This window comes from Mytilus californianus, unplaced genomic scaffold, assembly GCF_021869535.1.
Source record: "Mytilus californianus isolate M0D057914Y unplaced genomic scaffold, xbMytCali1.0.p SCAF_1, whole genome shotgun sequence".
Classification (NCBI taxonomy): domain Eukaryota; kingdom Metazoa; phylum Mollusca; class Bivalvia; order Mytilida; family Mytilidae; genus Mytilus; species Mytilus californianus.
In genome coordinates this window covers 114399539-114421577 of record NW_026262581.1, presented here as the reverse complement: position 1 = coordinate 114421577, position 22039 = coordinate 114399539, and the positions used below count along the sequence as shown (strand labels likewise).

Below are 22039 nucleotides of genomic sequence, written 5' to 3'. Positions count from 1 at the left end.
TTCACTCCGGCCCCGAAGTTCTCTAATGGTCCGGACTCCACTACAGATTCTAGTAATTTATTCAATTCCCTTGTTATTCTCGGTAAGAAGGAATGCTAATAAATGTCTCTCTTTACTCAAGCTTGTCTGAGTTTGTGGTTGCCTCTGGTCCTACTATCACCTGATACGAAATACTTGGATGCATCAATGGCAATCAACTGGTGCTGGGTCTTATAACACAGCACAATACTATGTTTCCATCTTCTGTACTGGAGTGATTCTCACTGAAGTTGGTCCAGTAATTCAGTTACACATCCCTGAGAGTTCTCCTGATAGCAGCTATAGACAAAGCGAGCTGCTCGTCTCTGTATTTGATCGATATCTCGTGTGATGGTGATACTGGAGAAGCATATTCTAGGGTAGGTCTTACTAGGATGGAGTACATTGGTCTTCTTGTTAGTTGTTTGAGTATGTTTGAGTCAATCCGACGAGTCAACCCCTTTTCAACTGGTTTTTACAGTTGGTTCTTACATAATAGAAAAGAAAGGATATGGGGTATCAATCCAGGACACAAAATCAGCACATGCACAGCAAAAACACAAATAGCAAAGGAACATCGCTTTTAATGATATATGCTGTGGTTTGACACCACTGTCCCAGGCATGTAAGGGATGGGTTATGCATCCGGAAACATGGTTACCCCCGCTGTATGCCTGTACCAAAATCATGAGCCTGAATTTCATTGGTTGTCGTGAATTACACTTGTTTTTCGTTTATGTATAATTGTTTTGTACATAAATAATGACATGCCGTTGGTTATGTTGTTTGAACTTTTTGACATTTGTTATGTCGAATCCTTTTTATAGCTTGCAATGCATTATGAGTATTTCTCATTGTTAAATGCTGTGGGTGACTTATACATGCTAACATCTATGTCATTTTGTCTCTGGTTGATAGTTACCTTATTGTTAATCATACCATACTTTCTTATGTTTATGTTATAAATATCTGACTTGCTAATTTTCTGGACCGTTGCAAAACATATACTAAAACTATGGTTTTGAACATTCCAGCACTATTCACATGCATCGACCAGAGTTCAACTATATGCCATTTGTTGTCAGAACATTATAATGCAAACATGTACATGACGCTGTTTTCTCAGATATTAGCGAGTTCGTTTCTGTTCAATGCCTTAAGGTCTCGTAAATTTGTGTATTTAATTTTGCTAATGAAGGATTTTGTGTTGATTGCATATTTTTGAAAGTCTTTGTAAAATAATCCACAATTGTTTATTTTTTTGAAAATTTAGAGCTTGAAATATTGTAAAGACATGTGTCCATTGAAGATACCCGAATGTTGACCTTATTAAGCTTTGGTGTTAAATTGGTTAAGTCGTTTACACATAATTTTTTTTTTTAAATTTCAATGCATCCAAAACATTTTGTTATTCAGACCTTGATATTGGTACAGAGAAAAGGCGCTTTCGTTAAATACTTCAGAAATTCGTAAATATGTATTTATAGATATTCCCTCATCTGCCTGTATTGCTGTAATGGTTTAATTTTATTGATATATTTTTCATTTTGTTTATACCTGAAATTCATAAATTGACCCACCCAGGGGATAGGGGCTAGAGCTGGGACCCCTTTTTGCAGTTTAATATCATCATTTAATAAAATGTTCCGCTTGGCGCAGCTTGAAACGCAGAGGTCGAACCCTGAACAGTTGGGGCAAGTATGGACACTACATTCAAGCTTTGATACAGATCTGAATTTGTATTGTGATTAAATATTTGACACAGCATGGATTTCTGACACAGAATGCATGTGGTCAAAGAACTGAAAAATTGGGAATTAGACTTTTACATATTATGGTCCAATATCAAAAATCTTTTTTTTTTGACAACGTCATAACATTATACGACCGCAAAAATTTTGTGGTCGTATAAAAAATGACCGAAATTAAGGATAGTGCTCTTCTTTTTTCAAGACTTTAATATGAAATTACCATATATATGGTAACACATACAAATCTGCTGTATAGTGATTGCAATTCAGGAGCAATACGAATCTGATTGAAGGTGTCTGATCAGCTGATAGAAATGCAAAACAAGCAGAAGGCCTATGATATCTACAAGTTTTTATATAAAGCAGAATAAGTATTGGTTACTGCGAAACTAAACTACAAATTAACTAGCCAGTGACTGTTAGGAGATCAAAGGGTTCATCCATATAACACGCCATTGTTGTTGTACCTGTAAATCCGGCAGCACATTTACATGAGTAATCCACCTTTAGGTCCACACAAATGCCTCCATTGAAGCATGGATCAGATTCACATTCATCCAGTTCGTTTTCGCAATATACACCTAAGAATAAATAATTGGATCAAAACAGGCGCCCACATTCAGAACAAGGTCTGTACAAATAACTTGATAGATTTATTTTTCATTTTTATAAACAGTAGTAATATTCCATTTATTTAAAATACTTAGAAGTTCAATGATTTATCTATTTCGAAACGTGAAAAAATACATTATATGTAATGGATGGTGTGTTTGTTAAATACATATCAGACTTATTACATACATTTGATTTCATTCATATTTACCTGTGAAACCTGGGGCACAACTACAGTCAAACCCAAATCCTCCAAAGCTGCTACATGTTGCTCCATTTTTACATTGATCAGCGAAACATTCATCAAATCCTCTTTCCACTGGAATATCTGACTGATAATCAGTTTGCGTACCTTCAAAACATTTAATATTAACAGGAATTAAAAGCATTACAGGAATATCTGACTGACATCTCATTTTCAACTGATTAAGCAAGAGATCCTCCCGTAAACTAACTTAAAGGATGGTTCAACAAATCTTATATATACAGTCAGCCAAAAATTAAGCACTACCTATTTTTATTGCATCGAAAATTTTTTCATTTAAAAAATCGGTTAATCCCCGAAAAAGAGAAAATATTCATGTAGCAATTTTGCTAACATATACCATAAACAAACCATAAACTTAAGTTTGGTCACTTATGCAGGTTCTATGCATTTGAATTTTGCGTTCGTAGAAATAGTGAAAATTACACAAATCAGAAACGGAATTTAAGTTTCACTGTGATTGTATTTTTTTACAACAATTAATCACCCAATATCATTAAAAGTCTTTACAAATAATCTTTGGCATGTTCGGCACATTTTATGTCAATATTTGAGTCAATATAATGTGTAACCACCTCTCTTCCGGTACAGTTACATAACACGGCGTCTCATACTCTGTACAAGCCTTCTGAAGTTCAGTTGAGCAAATCTATTCCATTCATCAACCATTGCCACTTTTAAATCGCCAAGATTTTGCAAAGGTGGGTTCTCTGCGATTGAGATTTCTGCCAATGGCATCCCAGACATGTTTGATAGGGTTCATGTCTGGAGACATGGAAGGCCAAAAGATAGTGTCAATGGCTTCTTGCTCTTTGTACTCGGTTACAATCATTGGTCTGTGTGGTCTAGCGTTGTCGTCCATGTACAAGGGTCTTGGCGCAAGTGGATGAATATCAAAATGAGGGATGGACTACAATGTTTCTAGGCACCAAATCCCTGTATGTCTGTCCGTTCATGTTACCCTGCAGAATATGCATACCCAGCTTACAACAGTATCAGAAGCAACCCCATACTGTAACACCATGCACCAGCACCAAATGCAGTCGTTGGGCAAATGTTGTTTTGGTCATAGGCAGTTTTATTATCCCGCCAAACGCGTATTCTGCCGTCTATTGGTCGTAACAGAAACAGACTCTCATCTGACCAATGAACTTTTTGCCAGCTTCTCATGTCCCAGCGTCGATGGTGCCTGGCTGTTAGGGCAGGTCTCTTCACAACACGACGTGCTCTTAGGTAGCCTCTATGAAGTCGACGGAGCAAAGTTCGAACACTAACACGACCACCTGGAGGCCAGTGGTTTCTAAGCTGTGGATCAGGAGTAAATGGATTGGCTTTAGCACGACCAATAAGCAGTCTGTCATCACGACAGTTAGTTAAACGGGGTCTTCCGGACCTTGGTCTATCATTTACAGTTCCTGTGTCATCATGACGTTGTAAAAGTCTGACAATGATGGTGTGATTAACATTGAAATGGTTACCTGTGCTCCTAGTGCTCCTACCGGCATTTGACATGCCAATTGCTTGCCAACGTTCAGTCACAGATAACTTACGCCTTGTCATATTTCACAAGGACTTGGTGAAGGTCAAATTTCACCTGTACGCGGGACAGTAGGTAGATGATTTAAAGGCATCGAAACAGTGCATTTGTAAAAGTGCAGTTGACCTTTAATAAAAAGTTGCTTGGCGGGTTTATCGAAGTTCAATCTTTTTGGTCGTAATGAATTTTCTTAGTGTATGTTAAAGGCAATTCATAACACCAAACATAAATATTTTTTCGAAATAGATAAAAAAATATTGCCAGTTATATTTAGGTGGTGCTTTACTTTTGGCGGACTGTATATATGTTATCATTGCCTCACTTGCATGACCGTGTATTTGTGTTATTGCATTCATTTTATAACACTTTAAAAGATAAGATATTTGGATTGTGATTAAATATTTGAAACAGCGGAGGTTTCTGACACAGAATGAATGTGGTCAAAGAACTGACAAATTGAAATTGGACTTGTACCTATCATGGTCCAATATCCAAGATCTAAATACACGGTTAGATTCAGCATATCCAAGTACACCAAGAATTTAAATTATTTATCTATAAATGGACACTGATGGATAAGTTTTTAAAGGGTTCCATAAAACTTACCTCTAATTATTTTTCAAAATATCTAATAATGAACAGTAATATCTATATCTATATATAATTTCTTCTCTAAATTAGATATGATGCTGTATCTATTTCTAACTGTGACTCAACTTACAATTTTCAATAATTGTGCAATACAGCTCTGAATTTGGATTGTGATTAAATATTTGACATAGTATAGTTTTTGACACAGAATGAATGTGGTCTAAGAACTTAAAAATTTGAAATTGGACATTTACCTTTTATGGTCCAATATCCAAAATCATAATACATGGTTAGAATCGGCATATCAAAGAACCCCAAGAATTCATTTTTTGATGAAATTTTGGACCCTTTGGACCTCAATGTGGTCCAATTTGATAACGGGGCCAAAATCCTAAAATAAATACACAGCATATCAAAGAACTCCATATATTCAATTTTTATTGAAATCAAACAAAGTTTAATCTTGTATCCCGATTTTGACCAACTTGAAAACTGGGCCCAAAGTCAAAAAATCTAAATACATGTTTAGATTCGGCATTTCAAAGAATCCATTGAATTGAATTTTGTGAAAATCAAACTAAGTTTGATTTTGGACCCATTGGACTTAAATGTGGACCAATTTGAAAACCTGACCCAAGATTGAAAATCTAAATACACAGTTAGATTCAGCATATCAAAGAACCCCCAAGATCTCAAGACTTTAAATTAAACCACATTTAAAATCAGAAGTAAGCAATTTATACAAAGTATTAGAAAAGTATTGAGTTTTGCCCTTTTTCCTAAACAGTTGGGCCATAACCTCCAAAAATCAATCCCAACCTTCCTTTTTTGGTATGGAACCTTGTGGTACAATTTCATAGAGATCAATAGACTTGCACTCAAATTATTGTCCGGAAACCTTTTGGGTCCCTTATTCCTGAACAGTGCGGGCCATTACCCCCAATATTAATCCTATCCTCTTTTTGAGGTATGGAACCTTGTGGTACAATTATATAGAGGTCCATACACTTATTCACAAGCTATTGTCCTGAAACAAGAAAACTGCTTTTTTTTGGTCCCTAATTCCTGAACAATTTAGGCCATTACCCCAAAAAATAAATCCCAGCCTTCCTTTTGTAGTATGGCACCATGTGGTACAATTTCATACAGATGTATACATTTATTCTCAAGTTATTGTCTGGAAATCAAATGTCTTCGGACGAAGACACCGACGCTGACAACGCCATACTATTATACGACTGCAAAATTTTTGCGGTCGTATAAAAAGAAGAAATCGATGAAATAGTCCATCAAATATTACAGAAAAAACGAAAGAGGGACTCAATTTAGGAATGGATTACATTACAAGTTATAGTTATTCAAATTTTAAAATGGCTTTTGTACAATACAAATCAATATAGAAATATATAAAAATCCTTCAAGACCGGACAGTGACCTATAATTGCTAATATCCACTTTATTTGAACTCTGGTGGATAAGTGTCTCATTGGCAATCATACCACATCTCTTTTTTTTATAAGAATACTAATGTTTGTAAATCTCTTTTTTTTTTATAAAAATACTAATGTTTGTAAGATTAAGTCTTTGTTCTGTATCATATATATATGTTGATAAATAATAATTTATTATCATTTTCTAATATCTATAATATTTCTGATATTTTGTTTTAAGTAAACTGAATTTCTTAACTAACAACACATTTTTTAAAAATAATTTTTTTGAAATTTATTTTTCATTGGGTTGAAGTAGAAAGAAGAAAACAATACATTTACTATAACTTTTTTTTATCATATTTACCTTGGCATTCAGATACATCAATGCTTGCAGTATCTAATGTCTTGCCTTCACCAGGACAGTCCAAACAGAATGCTTTCCCTGTATCAGACTGATAAGTTCCCTTTGGGCAAGGTAAACATGGTTCTAACCCTGTCTTAGATGCATATCCTGGGCTACATTCCGCTGAAGAAATTTGTTTTCATCACCAAACAATTTATATAATAATGGTGCATGGACAATGAATCACTTCATGTCAATGCTTTAGCTTTTATTATCTTTGCTAATTTATTTGATGACTCCAATGCAGAATTCGCCATATTAAGTCACTGTTATACTCAGTGTTAAGGTTGAATAAATGGTAAAATTCTGTTTTAAAATTCTTACCAGGTTTGTTAATGTTATTTTTTCCGTTACAATGTGTTATTCCTTTCTGAAATAATCCATTTTCTGTAATTGTATGTACTACTTACATATTTGTATTTCCCGATATTGAAATTTTAGGATACGATTTTACTACATATTTATTATAATTACGATTCTAAAAGTCATGTATTGATTTAAACAGATTATTGAATAATATATTTTGGCATCATGACATATACTAACTAAAAACAGCAATAGATGTAAAAATAGATCGTGCAGAGAATGAAAGGAGTAATTTATTATTAGCTTGTAGTAACTCCATAAAAAACTACAACTGTATCGTCATGATCTACTTTCAAATTGCAGAAAGGTATAGATTTAGTTTTGATATTTTTCCTTTTGTTGTGTAAACTTAAAATTGACATTTTAAATTATTGTGCAGCTTTTTATACATGTTTTTAACTTGACATTGTCAAATGACCCTATTTATACCCTCTTTTAATTGTTATTTAACTTTGTATAAAATAGTAAACGAAAGACCTATTTTTCTCGCTGAATGCTCTGTGACTACTGAACCTGTCGAAACCATATACTAGCAGTTTGCACTACTGAATATCAACACAACTGAATTATTTCAAATAAGCCACAGATTTACCAGATGATCAATACAAGATCATCTTAACCTAGAATAAATCGTTGGAACATTTACTGCTAACACTATACAAACAGAAGTTAACTGATAACATGTTTTTATTTTGTATTTACCTCTACACATGCTCTGTCTTCTAGCACCCCTTCTTAATGTTGTGGTACTTCCAGGACAATTGGTGCATGCTGTCTGCCCATAAAGGTTTTGGTACGAGCTCTCTGGGCATGTTGTACATTGCCCTATACCGTCCTTTGAGAATGTTCCAGGCAGGCATAGAGCTGAAAAAAACATGAATAACTTTTGTTCTAATGAACGATATAATTAATGAAGCAATTAGTACTGCTGCTTTCTCATTGGCATATATCACGCATCTCTTTTTATTCATTACTATCAATTCGTTAAAAAAAAATCAAAGCAAATTTGGTCAGTTTTACTCCCACAAACATTCATTCAAGGTATATTATTGACAAAAACTTCATGTTGATAAAATATTTTTATACTTCATCATAATGATAAAACGACAATATTTTTTTATCGTGAAAAACAACAGCTTTTTATTTTAAATCTGGGTTGTTTTGTTTTGTCATCCATCTGGAGGGAAAGATATATAATGGTTGCTGGTATTTTCCTCCTTGCCAAAATTTTGTGTTCTATTCATTTTGGCTAAAAATCACACAGAAAATGTATTATTGACGTCGATTCCATTTGTAGGATCTTACCTTTACAATCATCTTTACTTCTGGAGTTAATGTGATGTGTTGATGTTAAATTAGGACATAAATGACAGGTGTATTGTCCTTCCTTCGGTTGATATGATCCTCTTCGACAACTCTCACATTTCTGCTGTAGTACATTGAAATATGTACCAACAGGACATCTAACTGAAACAAAACAATCAACATCATATAATAACTTAAAAAGAAATGAAATAGACAAACCGCATTTTTGGAGGATAGGTCGTTTGAAACCTAATCTTTTTTTTTTTTATTTTTAATCAGTTTAGTCAACATAAACTCCATAATGAAAGTGCACCCACAACCTATGTGTTGAAAATTAATAAAATGCTTTGCTGGGCGCAGCTTGATACGACCGCAGAGGTCGAACCCTGAACAGTTGGGGCAAGTATGGACACAACATTCAAGCTTGATACAGCTCTGAATTTGGATTGTGATTAAATATTTGACACAGCATAGGTTTCTGACACAAAAAGAATGTGGTCTAAGAACTTGATTTTTTTTTAATTTACCTATTATGGTCCAATGTCCAAAATCAAAATACATGGTTATATTCAGCATATCAAAGAACCCCATATATTCAATGTTTGTTGAAATCAAACAAAGTTAAATTTTGGACCCCAACTTGGACAAACTTGAAAACTGGGCCCATAATAAAAAATCTAAACACATGTTTAGATTCAGCATATCAAAGAACCCCAAGAATTCAATTTTTGTTAAAATCAAACTAAGTTTAATTTTGGACCCTTTGGACCTTAATGTAGACCAATTTAAAAACGGGACCCAAAATTAAAAATCTAAATACACGGTTAGATTTGTAATATCAAAGAACCCCAATAATTCAATTTTTGATGAAATCAAACAAAGTTTAATTTTGGACCCTTTTGACCTCAATATGAACCAATTTGATAGCGGGATCCACAAATAAAAAATCTAAATACATGGTTAGATTCAGCATATCAAAGAACCCCATATATTCAATTTTTGTTGAAATCAAACAAATTATGATTTTGGACCCCAACTTGGACCAACTTGAAAACTGGGCCCATAATCAAAAATCTAAACACATGTTTAGATTCAGCATACCAAAGAACCCCAAGAATTCAATTTTTGTTAAAATCAAACTAAGTTTAATTTTGGACCCTTTGGACCTTAATGTAGACCAATTTAAAAACGGGACCCAAAATTAAAAATCTAAATACACGGTTAGATTTGGAATATCAAAGAACCCCAATAATTCAATTTTTGATGAAATCAAACAAAGTTTAATTTTGGACCCTTTTGACCTCAATATAAACCAATTTGATAGCGGGCCCACAAATAAAAAATCTAAATACATGGTTAGATTCAGCATATCAAAGAACCCCATATATTCAATTTTTTGTTGAAATCAAACAAAGTTTGATTTTGGACCCCAACTTGGACCAACTTGAAAACTGGGCCCATAATCAAATATCTAAACACTTGTTTAGATTCAGCATATCAAAGAACCCCAAGAATTCAATTTTTGTTAAAATCAAACTAAGTTTAATTTTAGACCCTTTGGACCTTAATGTAGACCAATTTAAAAAAACAGGACCCAAAATTAAAAATCTAAATACACGGTTAGATTTGGCATATCAAAGAACCCAATTAATTCAATTTTTGATGAAATCAAACGAAGTTTAATTTTGGAGCCTTTTGACCTCAATATGAACCAATTTGATAGCGGGGTCCACAAATAAAAAATCTAAATACATGGTTAGATTCAACATATCAAAGAACCCCATATATTCATTTTTTGTTGAAATCAAACAAAGTTTAATTTTGGACCAACTTGAAAACTGGGCCAAAAAACAAAAATCTAAATACATGTTTAGATTCAGCATATCAAAGAACCCCATATATTCAATTTTTGTTAAAATCAAACAAAGTTTAATTTTGGACCCTTTGGACCTTAATGTAGACCAATTTGAAAACTGGACCCAAAATTAAAAATCTAAATACACAGTTAGATTCGGCATAACAAATAAATAAATAAATGTGGTCAAAGATTTTACAATTCTAATGCGCCATACTGTGCAATTAAAGATTACTTCTTGAAATTTTTCAATATTTGAAGAATAATTCTTTTTAATTTCTGAAATCTGAAATGAGAAAAAATTGACCCCCCACAATTTCTTTTTACCCCCCCCCCCCTTTTTTTTCCCCCAAAAATTCTTTCCCTTAAGATATGGTCATAATCTCAATTCAAATTTCCAATGGAGTTTGCAACCATAATTACCCATTTAAATTTACCATAGTGCTAACTTAATCTATTTTATAATAGAATTTAAAATATAGTGTCAAATCTTTCATATGGATTTTTTTGTAAAAAAAAAAAAGGTGCATCATTTGCAGATATTTTTACTGGTCTTCCTTTATAAATATGCATTTCTTTAAACATAATTTAAAAGCAGTATAAGGGAAGTAACCAAAACGTTGTATTTGGATTACCTCCCTTACACTGTTTTAAATTATCTTAATTGTTCATTAACCATTACTTTATACATAATTTAAAAGCAGTGTAAGGGAGATAATTTCAATGATGTATTTGATTTATCTCCCTTACACTGCTTTAAATTATGTTTTGTACTAAAGTATTTGTCCATTAACCAGGACAACCTTGTTTTTCCCCCTTTTTTGCCCCTTATTCCTGAACAGTTTGAGCCATAACCCCCCAAAGCAAATCCTAACCATCCCTTTGTGGTATGGAAACTTGTAGTATAATTTCAGAGAGATCCATACACCATACCACAGTTATTGTCTGGAAACTAGAAAATGCTTATTTTTGGCCCCTTTTTTGCGGCCGTATAAAAATTGTAACTATCTTTTGAAAGCTAGTTTTGCTGATGAAATGATCATTTAATATTCCACATTGGCAAAGCAGGACCACAACTGCCATATATGATCCACATGTGGTACCCGTCGTGTTACTGATGTAAGTGCAAATAATTCGGTGGCGTAACATTTGAGAAAAAGAAGATTGGATTGTGGAACATATCCGTCGTCATCTGTGAAACATAACGGTCAACTAATTCGTGATGGCGTCCGTAAAAGTTTAGAATGGGTGATTTCAACTTCAATTCAACACTTGGAACCATTATTTTAATTGGTTCCTTGTAACCAGCAACCCTCTATCAAGGAAATCATCATAGGAAATGCAAGCTCTGGAATATCGTATAAACTGAAGGTATACTCCATATGCTGGCGCTGCTGGAATGTTGCTACATAGAAATGAAGAAAAGTTCACAATTGGGAAGCATAATCATAAGAAAAGGGACGATACTCATCAGATCGTTACTAAGTACATAAAGTGCTTCGCTGAGCGCAGCCTGATACGACCGCAGAGGTCGAACCCTGAACAGTTGGACACACTATTCAAGCTTGATACTGTTTGAATTTGGATTGTGATCAAATTTTTGACATAATATAGGTTTCTTACACAAAATAAATGTGGTCAAAGATCTTAAAAAATTGAAATGGGACATTGAATTTACCTAGAATGGTCTGATATCCAAAATCTAACAACATGGTTAGATTCAGCATATAAAAAAACACCAATAATTTAATTTTAGTTGAAATCAAACAATGTTTCATTTTGGACCCTTCAAACCTTAATATGAACTAATTTGAAAACAGGGCCCAAAATAAAAATCTAAATGCGCAATAAGATTCAGCAAATCATACAGCCGCAATAATTCAGTTTTTGATGAAATCAAACAAAGTTTAATTTTGAACCCTTTTGACCTCAATATAGACCAATTTAAAAATGGGGCCCAATATCCAAAAAATTATACAAGGTTAGAACCCCCAAAATTTAAAGACTTAATTAACCCCATCGAAATTGGTTAAAACATTTGTATTTGTTTTCAATTGAAGATTTCTTGCTATTGCGCAATACTATGCAATTGAAGATTTCTTGCTATTGTGCAATACTGTGCTATTGCCCAATACTGTGCAATTGAAGATTTCTTGCTATTGCGCAATACTGTGCAATTGAAGATTTCAAAAATTTGAAATTTCAAAAATTTTGAAGACAAAAAAAGGACCCCCCCCAAAAAATTGGAGAAAAAATACCCAAACTTTTTGACCCCCCTCCCCCCTTTTGGAGTAATTACCCCCAAACTCAATCCCAGCCTTCCCTTTATGGTATGGAACCTTGTACTACAATTTTAGAGAGATCCATTCATTTAAACATTTAAAGTTATTGTCTGGAAACTAGAAAAATGCTTGTTTTTGGCCCCTTTTTTGCTCCTAATTCCTGAACGTTTGGGGCAATTAACCCCAAACTCAATCGTAGCCTTTACCTTTGTGATATGGAACATTGTGGTACAATTTCAGAGCGATCCATACACTTACACACAAATTATTGTCCGGAAACTACAAAAATGCTTGTTTTTGGCCCCTAATTCCTAAACTGTTAATACCATCACCCCCCAAAATCAATCCAAACCTTCCTTTTTGTGGTATTGAACCTTCTGGTAAAAATTCATACAGAGCCATTCACTTAAACTAAAGTTATTGTCCGGAAACCAAATGTGTCTTCGGACGACGACGACGACGACATCATAGCATTATATGACGCAATTTTTTTTTTTTTGCGGTCGTATAAAAAAGGACTTACACTTCTATTTCAATATATGTGAATAGCTTTCGTAGAAATAACACATTTCTTGCTGTGTTGACATAATTCTGGATTCATGCCAACGATAGAATCATATGTAAGTCTATTGAAATAACAACTCGATTTTTTTTTATTCCAGCGTCTTCAATCTTGGAATGCTAGGCCGTCTAGTTTTATTATCATGCAAACATATTGGTCATTCTAGAATCACATATTGAGCGCACAAATCGGTATTCATGTTATTTTTCCTATTCTAATTTTTCAAAACTTAATCATATATATAAAAATACTTACTGCAAGACGTGTTAATCAATATACTGCCTTCCTCACATTCAAGCTTGTGTTGTTCAGAATCATAGGAGATGTTGGAAAATTGCATTTTTGCATTATTCATCTTTAAATCCCATGTCCCTTGTTGTGCCTCTATTTGTACAGTGTCAATCACTTGTTCCATGGAATTTTCCAATTTGTCTTGTTTCTTAGTGGGACTTTTGTCCTTATTTGGTTTCTTCATTTTTCCTGTATAACATAACTAAGTAAGTTGCAAGGTTGCCTCTTAAGCAGGGTTACTGAAACGCTTTAAAGTGATCATGTATGAATGATTAATGGAATTTAATATTTCAATAAAAATATTGTATTTTAATTTCGTGAATATGTAAACTGAGCAATATGAGGACTCCGTAGGCAAAACATTAAAAAAAACTCTCCCCCCAAATGAAACAAAACCGAAATGGAAGTAACTGAAAACAAATGGAAGTAAATGAAAACAAAAAGTAACCAAAATGAATAGACAATAACAACTGACAAAGTTAATTAAATTCAAATTTGTTTAAAGATATATTATAACATTTTGAATTCAGATGCTAAAATATTTCTAACAAATTTATTGTTGCCAAGTTAAAAAAAAAATATCTGTTTTGTCACTGTTTTAGTGTAAAAGCAAATTGGAATTTAAAGAAAAAAATGCAAAAAAACCCTTTATACCCTGTCCGCCCGTTTCATGACGAAGATGCTACCTGAAACTCCCTAAAATACGAGAGATGTAAATGTAAGAACGTAACAAAAATTGCATAAAATGTATTATACCTTTCACTGTAAATGTAAAAGTTATCGAGTAACTTTTTTTCTTTCGTCTCCTCTGTTGGTTTGTTGCTCTCTTCATACGTATAAACTCGTTAACACTTCGTCTATTTCTATGATTAAACACCAACTTTATTTTATTGAAATCTATAAAAATAAAATGATGAAAATCTCTTTTGACATTTTCTATTGGTCAAAACATTTGCAACAATATCTCCCTGAAGCATGTTCACATTATTAAGACATCACTGAGCTTTTGGTTCTCCTATTTTGATATTAATCATTCCTATATAAACCAACCCAACAAAATATGAACCAACCCAACAAAATATGAACCAACCCAACAACATATGAACCAACCCAACATTATATGAACCAACCCAACAACACACAAAAAAGGACTTAAAATAAATTCGTAGTTCTTATCCTGCTGATATGCTACGTCATACTAAAAATATAGGAATGCGTGTCTTGTGCAATGCACAGAACTTCAAGGCAGACACATTTATTCCTGTGCCAAACCATCAATTAGGGAATCGATGTTGACACCCCGAAAATACTACACGTAACCACTGAATAACAGTAATATGATAATCTTCATCAACAAGTTTATTAAGTTAAAACCTTATTCTTTAAGAAATATTTTACCCTAAAGTTCCTGTTGGTAGACCCATACCTCCTGAATTATTCACTTTATTTGTGATAAATCTAAGAAAAGCTCTGAGTGTCCTATGCCTGTAAAAGTTTACTGGCAATGAACATATTACGTTCACGGAAATTTGAGACAACGAAAAATCACCTCTAAGGTAAGGAAAATTAACATCAGGAACGAAAAATTCACTGTTATGTATTTTTGGTATAAAGGTATTATAAGAAAATTCTAATGATAGGGTATACAAAAGGACATGGACAATGGCCACTTTAAGCGCCGGAAACAGTAATAGTTAGTGAGGTGGATAAATCCATGTGTATATATAAAAAAAAATTGGATTGTTAACTGACAATAAGATGCTCAAACATTCCCAGACATCACAGAAAATACACACTGCGTCTTATATGTTTCTTACGAAGCGCTGCTACAAACTGCGGTACCGCCTTATCTCCCAAATGAAAAATAATGTAACTTCCAAACAAACTTCAATATGTTAGAAACAGTCAACACGACTATTATCAGAAGCTTTGTCACAATATCTAAATGCAATATATGAAATAAGAAAAAGTGTTATGAATGCCAATTAGAAAACTATCGAATTTAGAATCTTTGTCTTTCGGTTAATCATGTTTACACCTTCTACGAAAAACGGCAATATGAAAAACAATGACAGAATGCCTGGTGCCAGTTAGTTGTATTTATAATTGAGTTTTTTTTCTTCATATATACCTTCGTCTTCCTCTTCGCAGGACGTCATTATATTTTCTACCTCACAAACTACATTTTCGTCGCATATTTTATCTATCTGCAATAAATTAAAAAATATTCTAAAAAAAATAACTTCTTTCTTTATATCACGACAATTATTACACCTACATTAATCTAATATATATATAGTGATTAATTATCAGGTGTCTAAAAGATAAAAGCTCCAAGAACATGACTAGTTTTCCATCACACAAAATTTTGGTTTAAACTGTCACAGTTGTACATGGCTTAAAAAGCTTTTTCTCAGCAATTTTCAATTTTGTATTATTCACCCAATATTGCTGTTGAAACATTAATTACAAAATGATCATCAACATATTTAGAAACGCTTGAACCCAAGGAAAAACTCTTTCGCAGGTCCATTCATTGGCACTGCTAGGATTTTAGGGGACATTCAACTATTAATACTGAGGGAAATAAAAAAACATATAGCACAAGAAATATCCGACCAGTTGCCGTATTCACGTCAAATGTTGGTTAACCAGAACATATCACTATATATCACACAAAACTTCAATATCTGCAAATATCGTCAATTTCATTATTCTTCAATCTAATGGCCGTATAATATAGACACAATTCCTTCAACCGAGGCGACACTTGTATATGATCTGCACTCTCAAAAAAAACAGCACCAGGTATCACATGAGTTGGTAGTTTTAAGATTTCTTATTTCATACATTCTCATCTGCATATATTATTTGATAAATTTAAGGCATACCTGTTCTTTTACTTTCTGTTGAAATATACTTTCCATTTCGTTGACGAGAATTTCTTTCCCACATGGTATTGATCCTATATATGTCACTGAAGCAGGCGTTGCTACCCTGTTGGAAGTAGTCTGAACTAAAATTTGTAGAACAAACGATTTCATTAAGGAAAAGAAGGTAAATTGTAAACATATATTTGTTCCTCCTAACAGAAGTTCCTGTAGAAACGTGTTTATTAACCAAGCTATAATATCTGCTTCTATTTAAAAAAAATATTCCATACCCTTTATTCTGTCAGGAAAATTTACTTTAAATTTCTTTTACTAGAAATAATATTCCAGAATATTCTTCCTTTTGGAACTAATAATATAAAGGAATTTCTATTCCATGACACATGATCATAAATATTACTAAAACTGAAAAAAAACGTTTTTGCTCATTTAAAATATGCATTATTTTTTTTTTTTCATTTCAATACTAGCACATTTGAAGTATGATAGAGTTCATCTTCCGCGTGTCATTGTGAACCGTTTTATTTTGAATGACGATAATATTACAACAACCATCAATATCATTGGCATAAATCTATACTTATATTACCAGAACAGTCAGGAATAGGTAATTTGCCTTCTGGTCTCCATTTTTGATCATATGCACAGAAATAGCCGTCAGCAGGTTGTATAGCAAACGCATATCCCTCCAAACAGTTCACACTACAATGGACACCTTCATCTGTTTCAAAACATTCTCGTTCACCATTGACAGGGACTGGTGGGTACTGACATGGGTGGGCTGAAAAGATAAAATAAGGCTACTGACGTGTGGACTATACATAATTCTCTAAAATTAGATATGATGTTGTATCAATTTTATTTATGATTCAACTTACAATTTTTATTAATTGTGCAATACATTTTTGAATTTGGATTCGGATTAAATATTTGACATAGCAAAGTTTCTGACACTTAAAAGAATGTGATCTATAAGTACTTAAATAATTTGAAATTGGAAATTTACCAATTATGGTCCAATATCCAAAATCTAAATACATGGTTGGAATCAGCATAACAAAGAACCCCAAGAATTCAATTTTTGATGAAATCCAACAAAGTTTAATTTTGGACCCTTTGGACCTCAATGTGGACCAATTTGATAACGGGCCTAAAATCCAAAATCTAAATACACGGTTAGATTCAGTATATCAAGAACCCCATATATTCAATTTTGTTGAAATCAAAGAGTTCAATTTTGGACCTTGATTTGGACCAACTCGAAAACTATGCCCAAAATCAAAAATATAAGTACACATTTAGATTTAGCATACCAAAGAACCCCAGGAATTCAATTTTTGTTGAAATCAAACAAAGTCTATTGTTGGACGCTTTGGACCTCAATGTGAACCAATTTAAAAACGGGGCCCAAAATCAAAAATATAAATGCTGTGTAATTCTAAGGGAAAATGCTTAAAATTTGACTTTTTACGAAATGGGAAGGTTGAAATCATCATGTTTTTAAAAGAATTTGGCCGAAAACTTAAGAAAGCAAGTAAGTTAAAAGTTATTTAACTTTAAAATTCAACCTACAAGGTGTTTCCCTATATGCGAACAAATCATGAACAATATCTTCTTGCATGTGTATTTCTGTTTTGAATCTTGCTATTTTACGATTTTACGTCATTTTATTTGATCTTATATAGCAATTACACAATGGTTACGCTTCCGATTTTTAAACTAAAAAGGCCGAAATATTTCAGAGTAGACAATGTCCATTTGTACAAGGACAGAAGCCTAAAAACATGTACAATTCACCTATATGCGAACAAATTGTTCATTCGACATAGGTATTTGCATAATGGCATTTTTATTAAAAGGGCTTATATAATCCTATTGTAATGGCTGTCGTCATGATAAGGCAAAATGGCCGCTATGCAAATTAGCAAATTACCCCAAATTTTGCCATATGGTGCAATTTCATAGGATATCCATAGACTTATACTCGATTTATTGTCCTTAAACCAGAAAATTCAAGTTTTTTTGGGCCCCTATTTCCTAAACTGTCGAGGCCATAACCTCCTTTTGAGGTATATAATCGTGTGGTAAAATTTCATACAGACCCACAGACTATACTCAAGTTATTGTCCTTATACCAGAAAATTCAATTTTTTTGGCCGCTAATTCCTAAACTGTTTAGGCCATAACCCCCTTTTGAGGTATGTAATCTTGTGGTAAAATTACATAGAAATCCATATGCTTATACTCAAGTTATTGACGGGAAACCAAATGTCTTGGGATGACGACGACGCAGACAACGCTATAAAAATGATACGAACGCAAACATTTTGCGGTCTTATAATGACATGGGTGGGCTGAAAAGATAAAATAAGTGATAACTTTTGATTTATAGTATACGTTTGATATCAAATCGGGTTTCACGATTGGTTCGAAAGTGTTGTTCCTTTTTCAATGATGTTTGTTGAAATATGCAAATTATAACAATCAAATAAATAAAGTTTTTGTTTATATAGAAATATTGATTCATCAAGTATAAGGGGGGAGGGAGAGATATAGGTCCATGTAGAAATAAGAAGATATGGTATGAGTGCCAATGAGACAACTCCTCATCCAAATGTATGTATTGAGATGCAAGAATTTGAAAATTAGAATCGATCTAGTGAATTTTTCTTAGGAACTGTATGGGGGTAAAAATGTTTAACTGTGTGAAAATGTAATAAAATTAACAACTGTTAAAATTTGACATGGTCAGGAGTGTTTTTGAGATTTTATTTTACAAGAGTTGATAAATATATAGGGGTTGATGAGATTTGTTGATGCATTGCCGACGAAAGAACAAGAGGTGTTGTAAAATAGATGGAAAATTTAAAATGTGAGAAGAGTGAATCTTTAATCATTATTTATCAGTGTGTACAATATGTTTGTCGATTTATTCCTTCGAATTTCAGAACTTTTACTCCATCTTAAAATATGCTAGCTTGATTCTTGGATTATTGGTTTTAAAGAAAGTGTTAGTGCCTGGACTGAAAAGAACATAAGTTTAACGAATAAAATGTGCAAAAGTTCATCTTTGCTACTTACGTAAGACATTGACTTTGATCAGGCATGTGTTGTTGTTGCCGTTTTTGTCAAAGGCCGTGTAAATAACCTCGGTCTCTCCCTGTGGAAACAAACCCGGAGCAATGTTCCGCTCCACTCGAGTAACTGTTCCAGAATTATCGCTGAATTCTGGTTCATCCCACGTGACATTGGCATATTGTTCAGACGTAATATATGGGAAAGGTGAGACACATCGGTCTGCCATAGGTGGCGTAACATCTAAAGAGAGAAAAGACAACCAAATTTTAATAACTTTAATAATTTAAGTGACATTCGAGGTAGTAAGAAATGACATTTATGAATACTTTTGATTAAAAAGTATTCATGTAACAAAGAAAATTCTGATACCTATGGCGTAACATCTAAAGAGAGAAAAGACAACCAAAGTTTAATAACTTTAATAATTCAAGTGACATTCGAGGTAGTAAGAAATGCCATTTATGAATACTTTTGATTAAAAAGTATTCATGTAATTAAGAAAATTTTGATACCTATGGCGTAACATCTAAAGAGAGAAAAGACAACCAAAGTTTAATATCTTTAATAATTCAAGTGACATTCGAGGTAGTAAGAAATGACAAATTTGATGTAATCATAAATGATCATGAATACTTTTGATTTAAAAGTATTCATGTAACAAAGAAAATTGTTGCTCCTATTCAACATTACCCTCATTTTTCGGAATAAGTAGATGTCTACTATTACATTTATTATTTGAAGTCGTCGTTAATACACATGCAATATTTGCCATTGAACATTAAGCAAACCGCCATCAATGCAATATAATAAGAAGATAAATAATAAAATGCTCCGCTGGACGCAGCTTGATACGACCGCAGAATTCGAACCATGAACAGTTGGGGCAAGTGTGGACACTACATTTAAGCTTGATACAGCTCTGGATTTGGATTGTGACTAAATATTTGACATAGCATTGGTCTCTGACACAGAATGAATGTGGTCGAAAAACTGAAAAATTTGAAATTGGACTTTTGCCTATCATGGCCCAATTTCCAAAATCTAAATACACGGTTAGATTCAGCATATCAAAGAATCCCAAGAATTCATTTTTTTTAATTCAAACAAAGTTTAATTTTGGAACCTTTGGACATCAATGTGGACCATTTAATAAAAGTTTAATTTTGGATCCCAATTTAGACCAACTGAAAACTTGGCCCGAAATAAAAAATCTAAATACATGCTTAGATTCAGTTTAGCAAAGAACCCCTTGAATTCATTTTTTTTATAAAATCAAAATAAGTTTAATTTTGGAGTATGTGGACCAATTTAAAAATCAGTCCCAAAATCAAAATTTTAGAATACACAGTTAGATTCAGCATGTCAAAGAACCCAAAGAATTCATTTTTTTAAAATCAAACAAAGTATAATTTTGAACCCTTTGGGCCTTAATGTGGACCAATTTGAAAGAATGGCCCAAAATTAAAATCTAAATACATGCTTAGATTCGTCATATCTAAGAACACCAATAATTCAATATTTGATGAAATCAAACAAAATTTAATTTTGGACCCTTGTACCAATTCAAATATGGAGCCCAAAATCTTAAATCTAAATACACGGTTAGATACAGCATATCAAAGAACCACACAAATTCAAGCTATTATTATTTGGATATACGTTTTAGGATGTTTTAAATCAAATATGAGAATTTGAATCAAATCGGTGAACATGAAACATGGGCCAATATTCCAAATTCTAAATACATGGTTGGAATCAGCATATCAAAGAACCCCAAGAATTTAATTTTTAAAGAAATCCAACAAAGTTTTATTTTGGACCTTTTGGTCCTCAATTTTTTTACGATCATTTCTTATCATTAATGTAAATTTTCTTTTAAGTCTAGGCATGGTATTTCACAGTTGTCATACTGGAAAACAAAAATGAACAAAAATTAAAGAAGGCAAATAAATTTTAGATCGTATAAAAAAACTTTATTTTTTCTTTCATTTGTCACAAACTAATATCTGCAACTTATCTATCAATGTCAACAACTTTATCTACACAATATATTGTAATGAAATATATCCTTTGATAAAAATAGATTATTATCTAAAAATAACATTTTTTATTAAGATGTAACTCAACATAATGTATGGCACAATTGTAATTAAAAAACTTGACTGACCTACACTTCCACTTCAACAGATGGACAATGGTCTATTTTTAATTTCCAAGGGAATTTTCAACAATAAGGAAATATTCAAACATGATAACAATCTTTAAATAGAACACAATGCATACACAATTATCACCACAATTAATATATCTGAATCAGAAAATCTATTTTAAACTATGACTCAATTTAAAATTTCTATTAGTTGTGCAATAAATCTATAAATGTAGAGCTTGATTATCTATTTAATATCCCAACCCTCTTATTGTGGTACGGAACCTTGTGCTAAAATTTCTTACAGATCAATACACTTATACTAAAGTTATTGTCTATGAACCAATTTATTTCCATGAACCAATTCATTTTCCATGAACCAGTGATGTTAACCACACAAATAGTTCTCTAAAATTAGATATGATGTTATATCTATTTTCAACTATGACCCAACTTAAAATTTCTGTTAATTGTGCAATAACATCTCTGAATTTAGATTCTGAGCAAATATGTAATAATAGCATAGTTTCTGACACAGAATGAATGTGGTATAAGTTCTTAAATAATTTTAAAATTGGACATTTACCAATTATGGCCCAATATTCAAATTCTAAATACATGGTTGGATTCAGCATATCAAATAACCACAT

The 22039-nt window shown here is 32.6% G+C and overlaps 1 protein-coding gene across 1 annotated transcript in view; it reads right to left on the bottom strand.

Annotated features, from left to right (window-relative positions):
- LOC127731021 (sushi, von Willebrand factor type A, EGF and pentraxin domain-containing protein 1-like) overlaps positions 1-22039 on the bottom strand; it is a 92098-nt gene that overhangs the window by 43413 nt on the left and 26646 nt on the right. The window contains exons 9-19 of the mRNA XM_052239765.1: positions 19244-19480; positions 16752-16943; positions 16163-16287; positions 15403-15478; positions 14028-14168; positions 13236-13460; positions 8282-8443; positions 7679-7840; positions 6572-6733; positions 2593-2733; positions 2237-2350 (exon numbers count right to left, since the gene is read on the bottom strand). Coding sequence (XP_052095725.1) covers positions 2237-2350; positions 2593-2733; positions 6572-6733; positions 7679-7840; positions 8282-8443; positions 13236-13460; positions 14028-14168; positions 15403-15478; positions 16163-16287; positions 16752-16943; positions 19244-19480 — 1737 coding nt within the window. The remainder of the gene's footprint in view (positions 1-2236; positions 2351-2592; positions 2734-6571; positions 6734-7678; positions 7841-8281; positions 8444-13235; positions 13461-14027; positions 14169-15402; positions 15479-16162; positions 16288-16751; positions 16944-19243; positions 19481-22039) is intronic.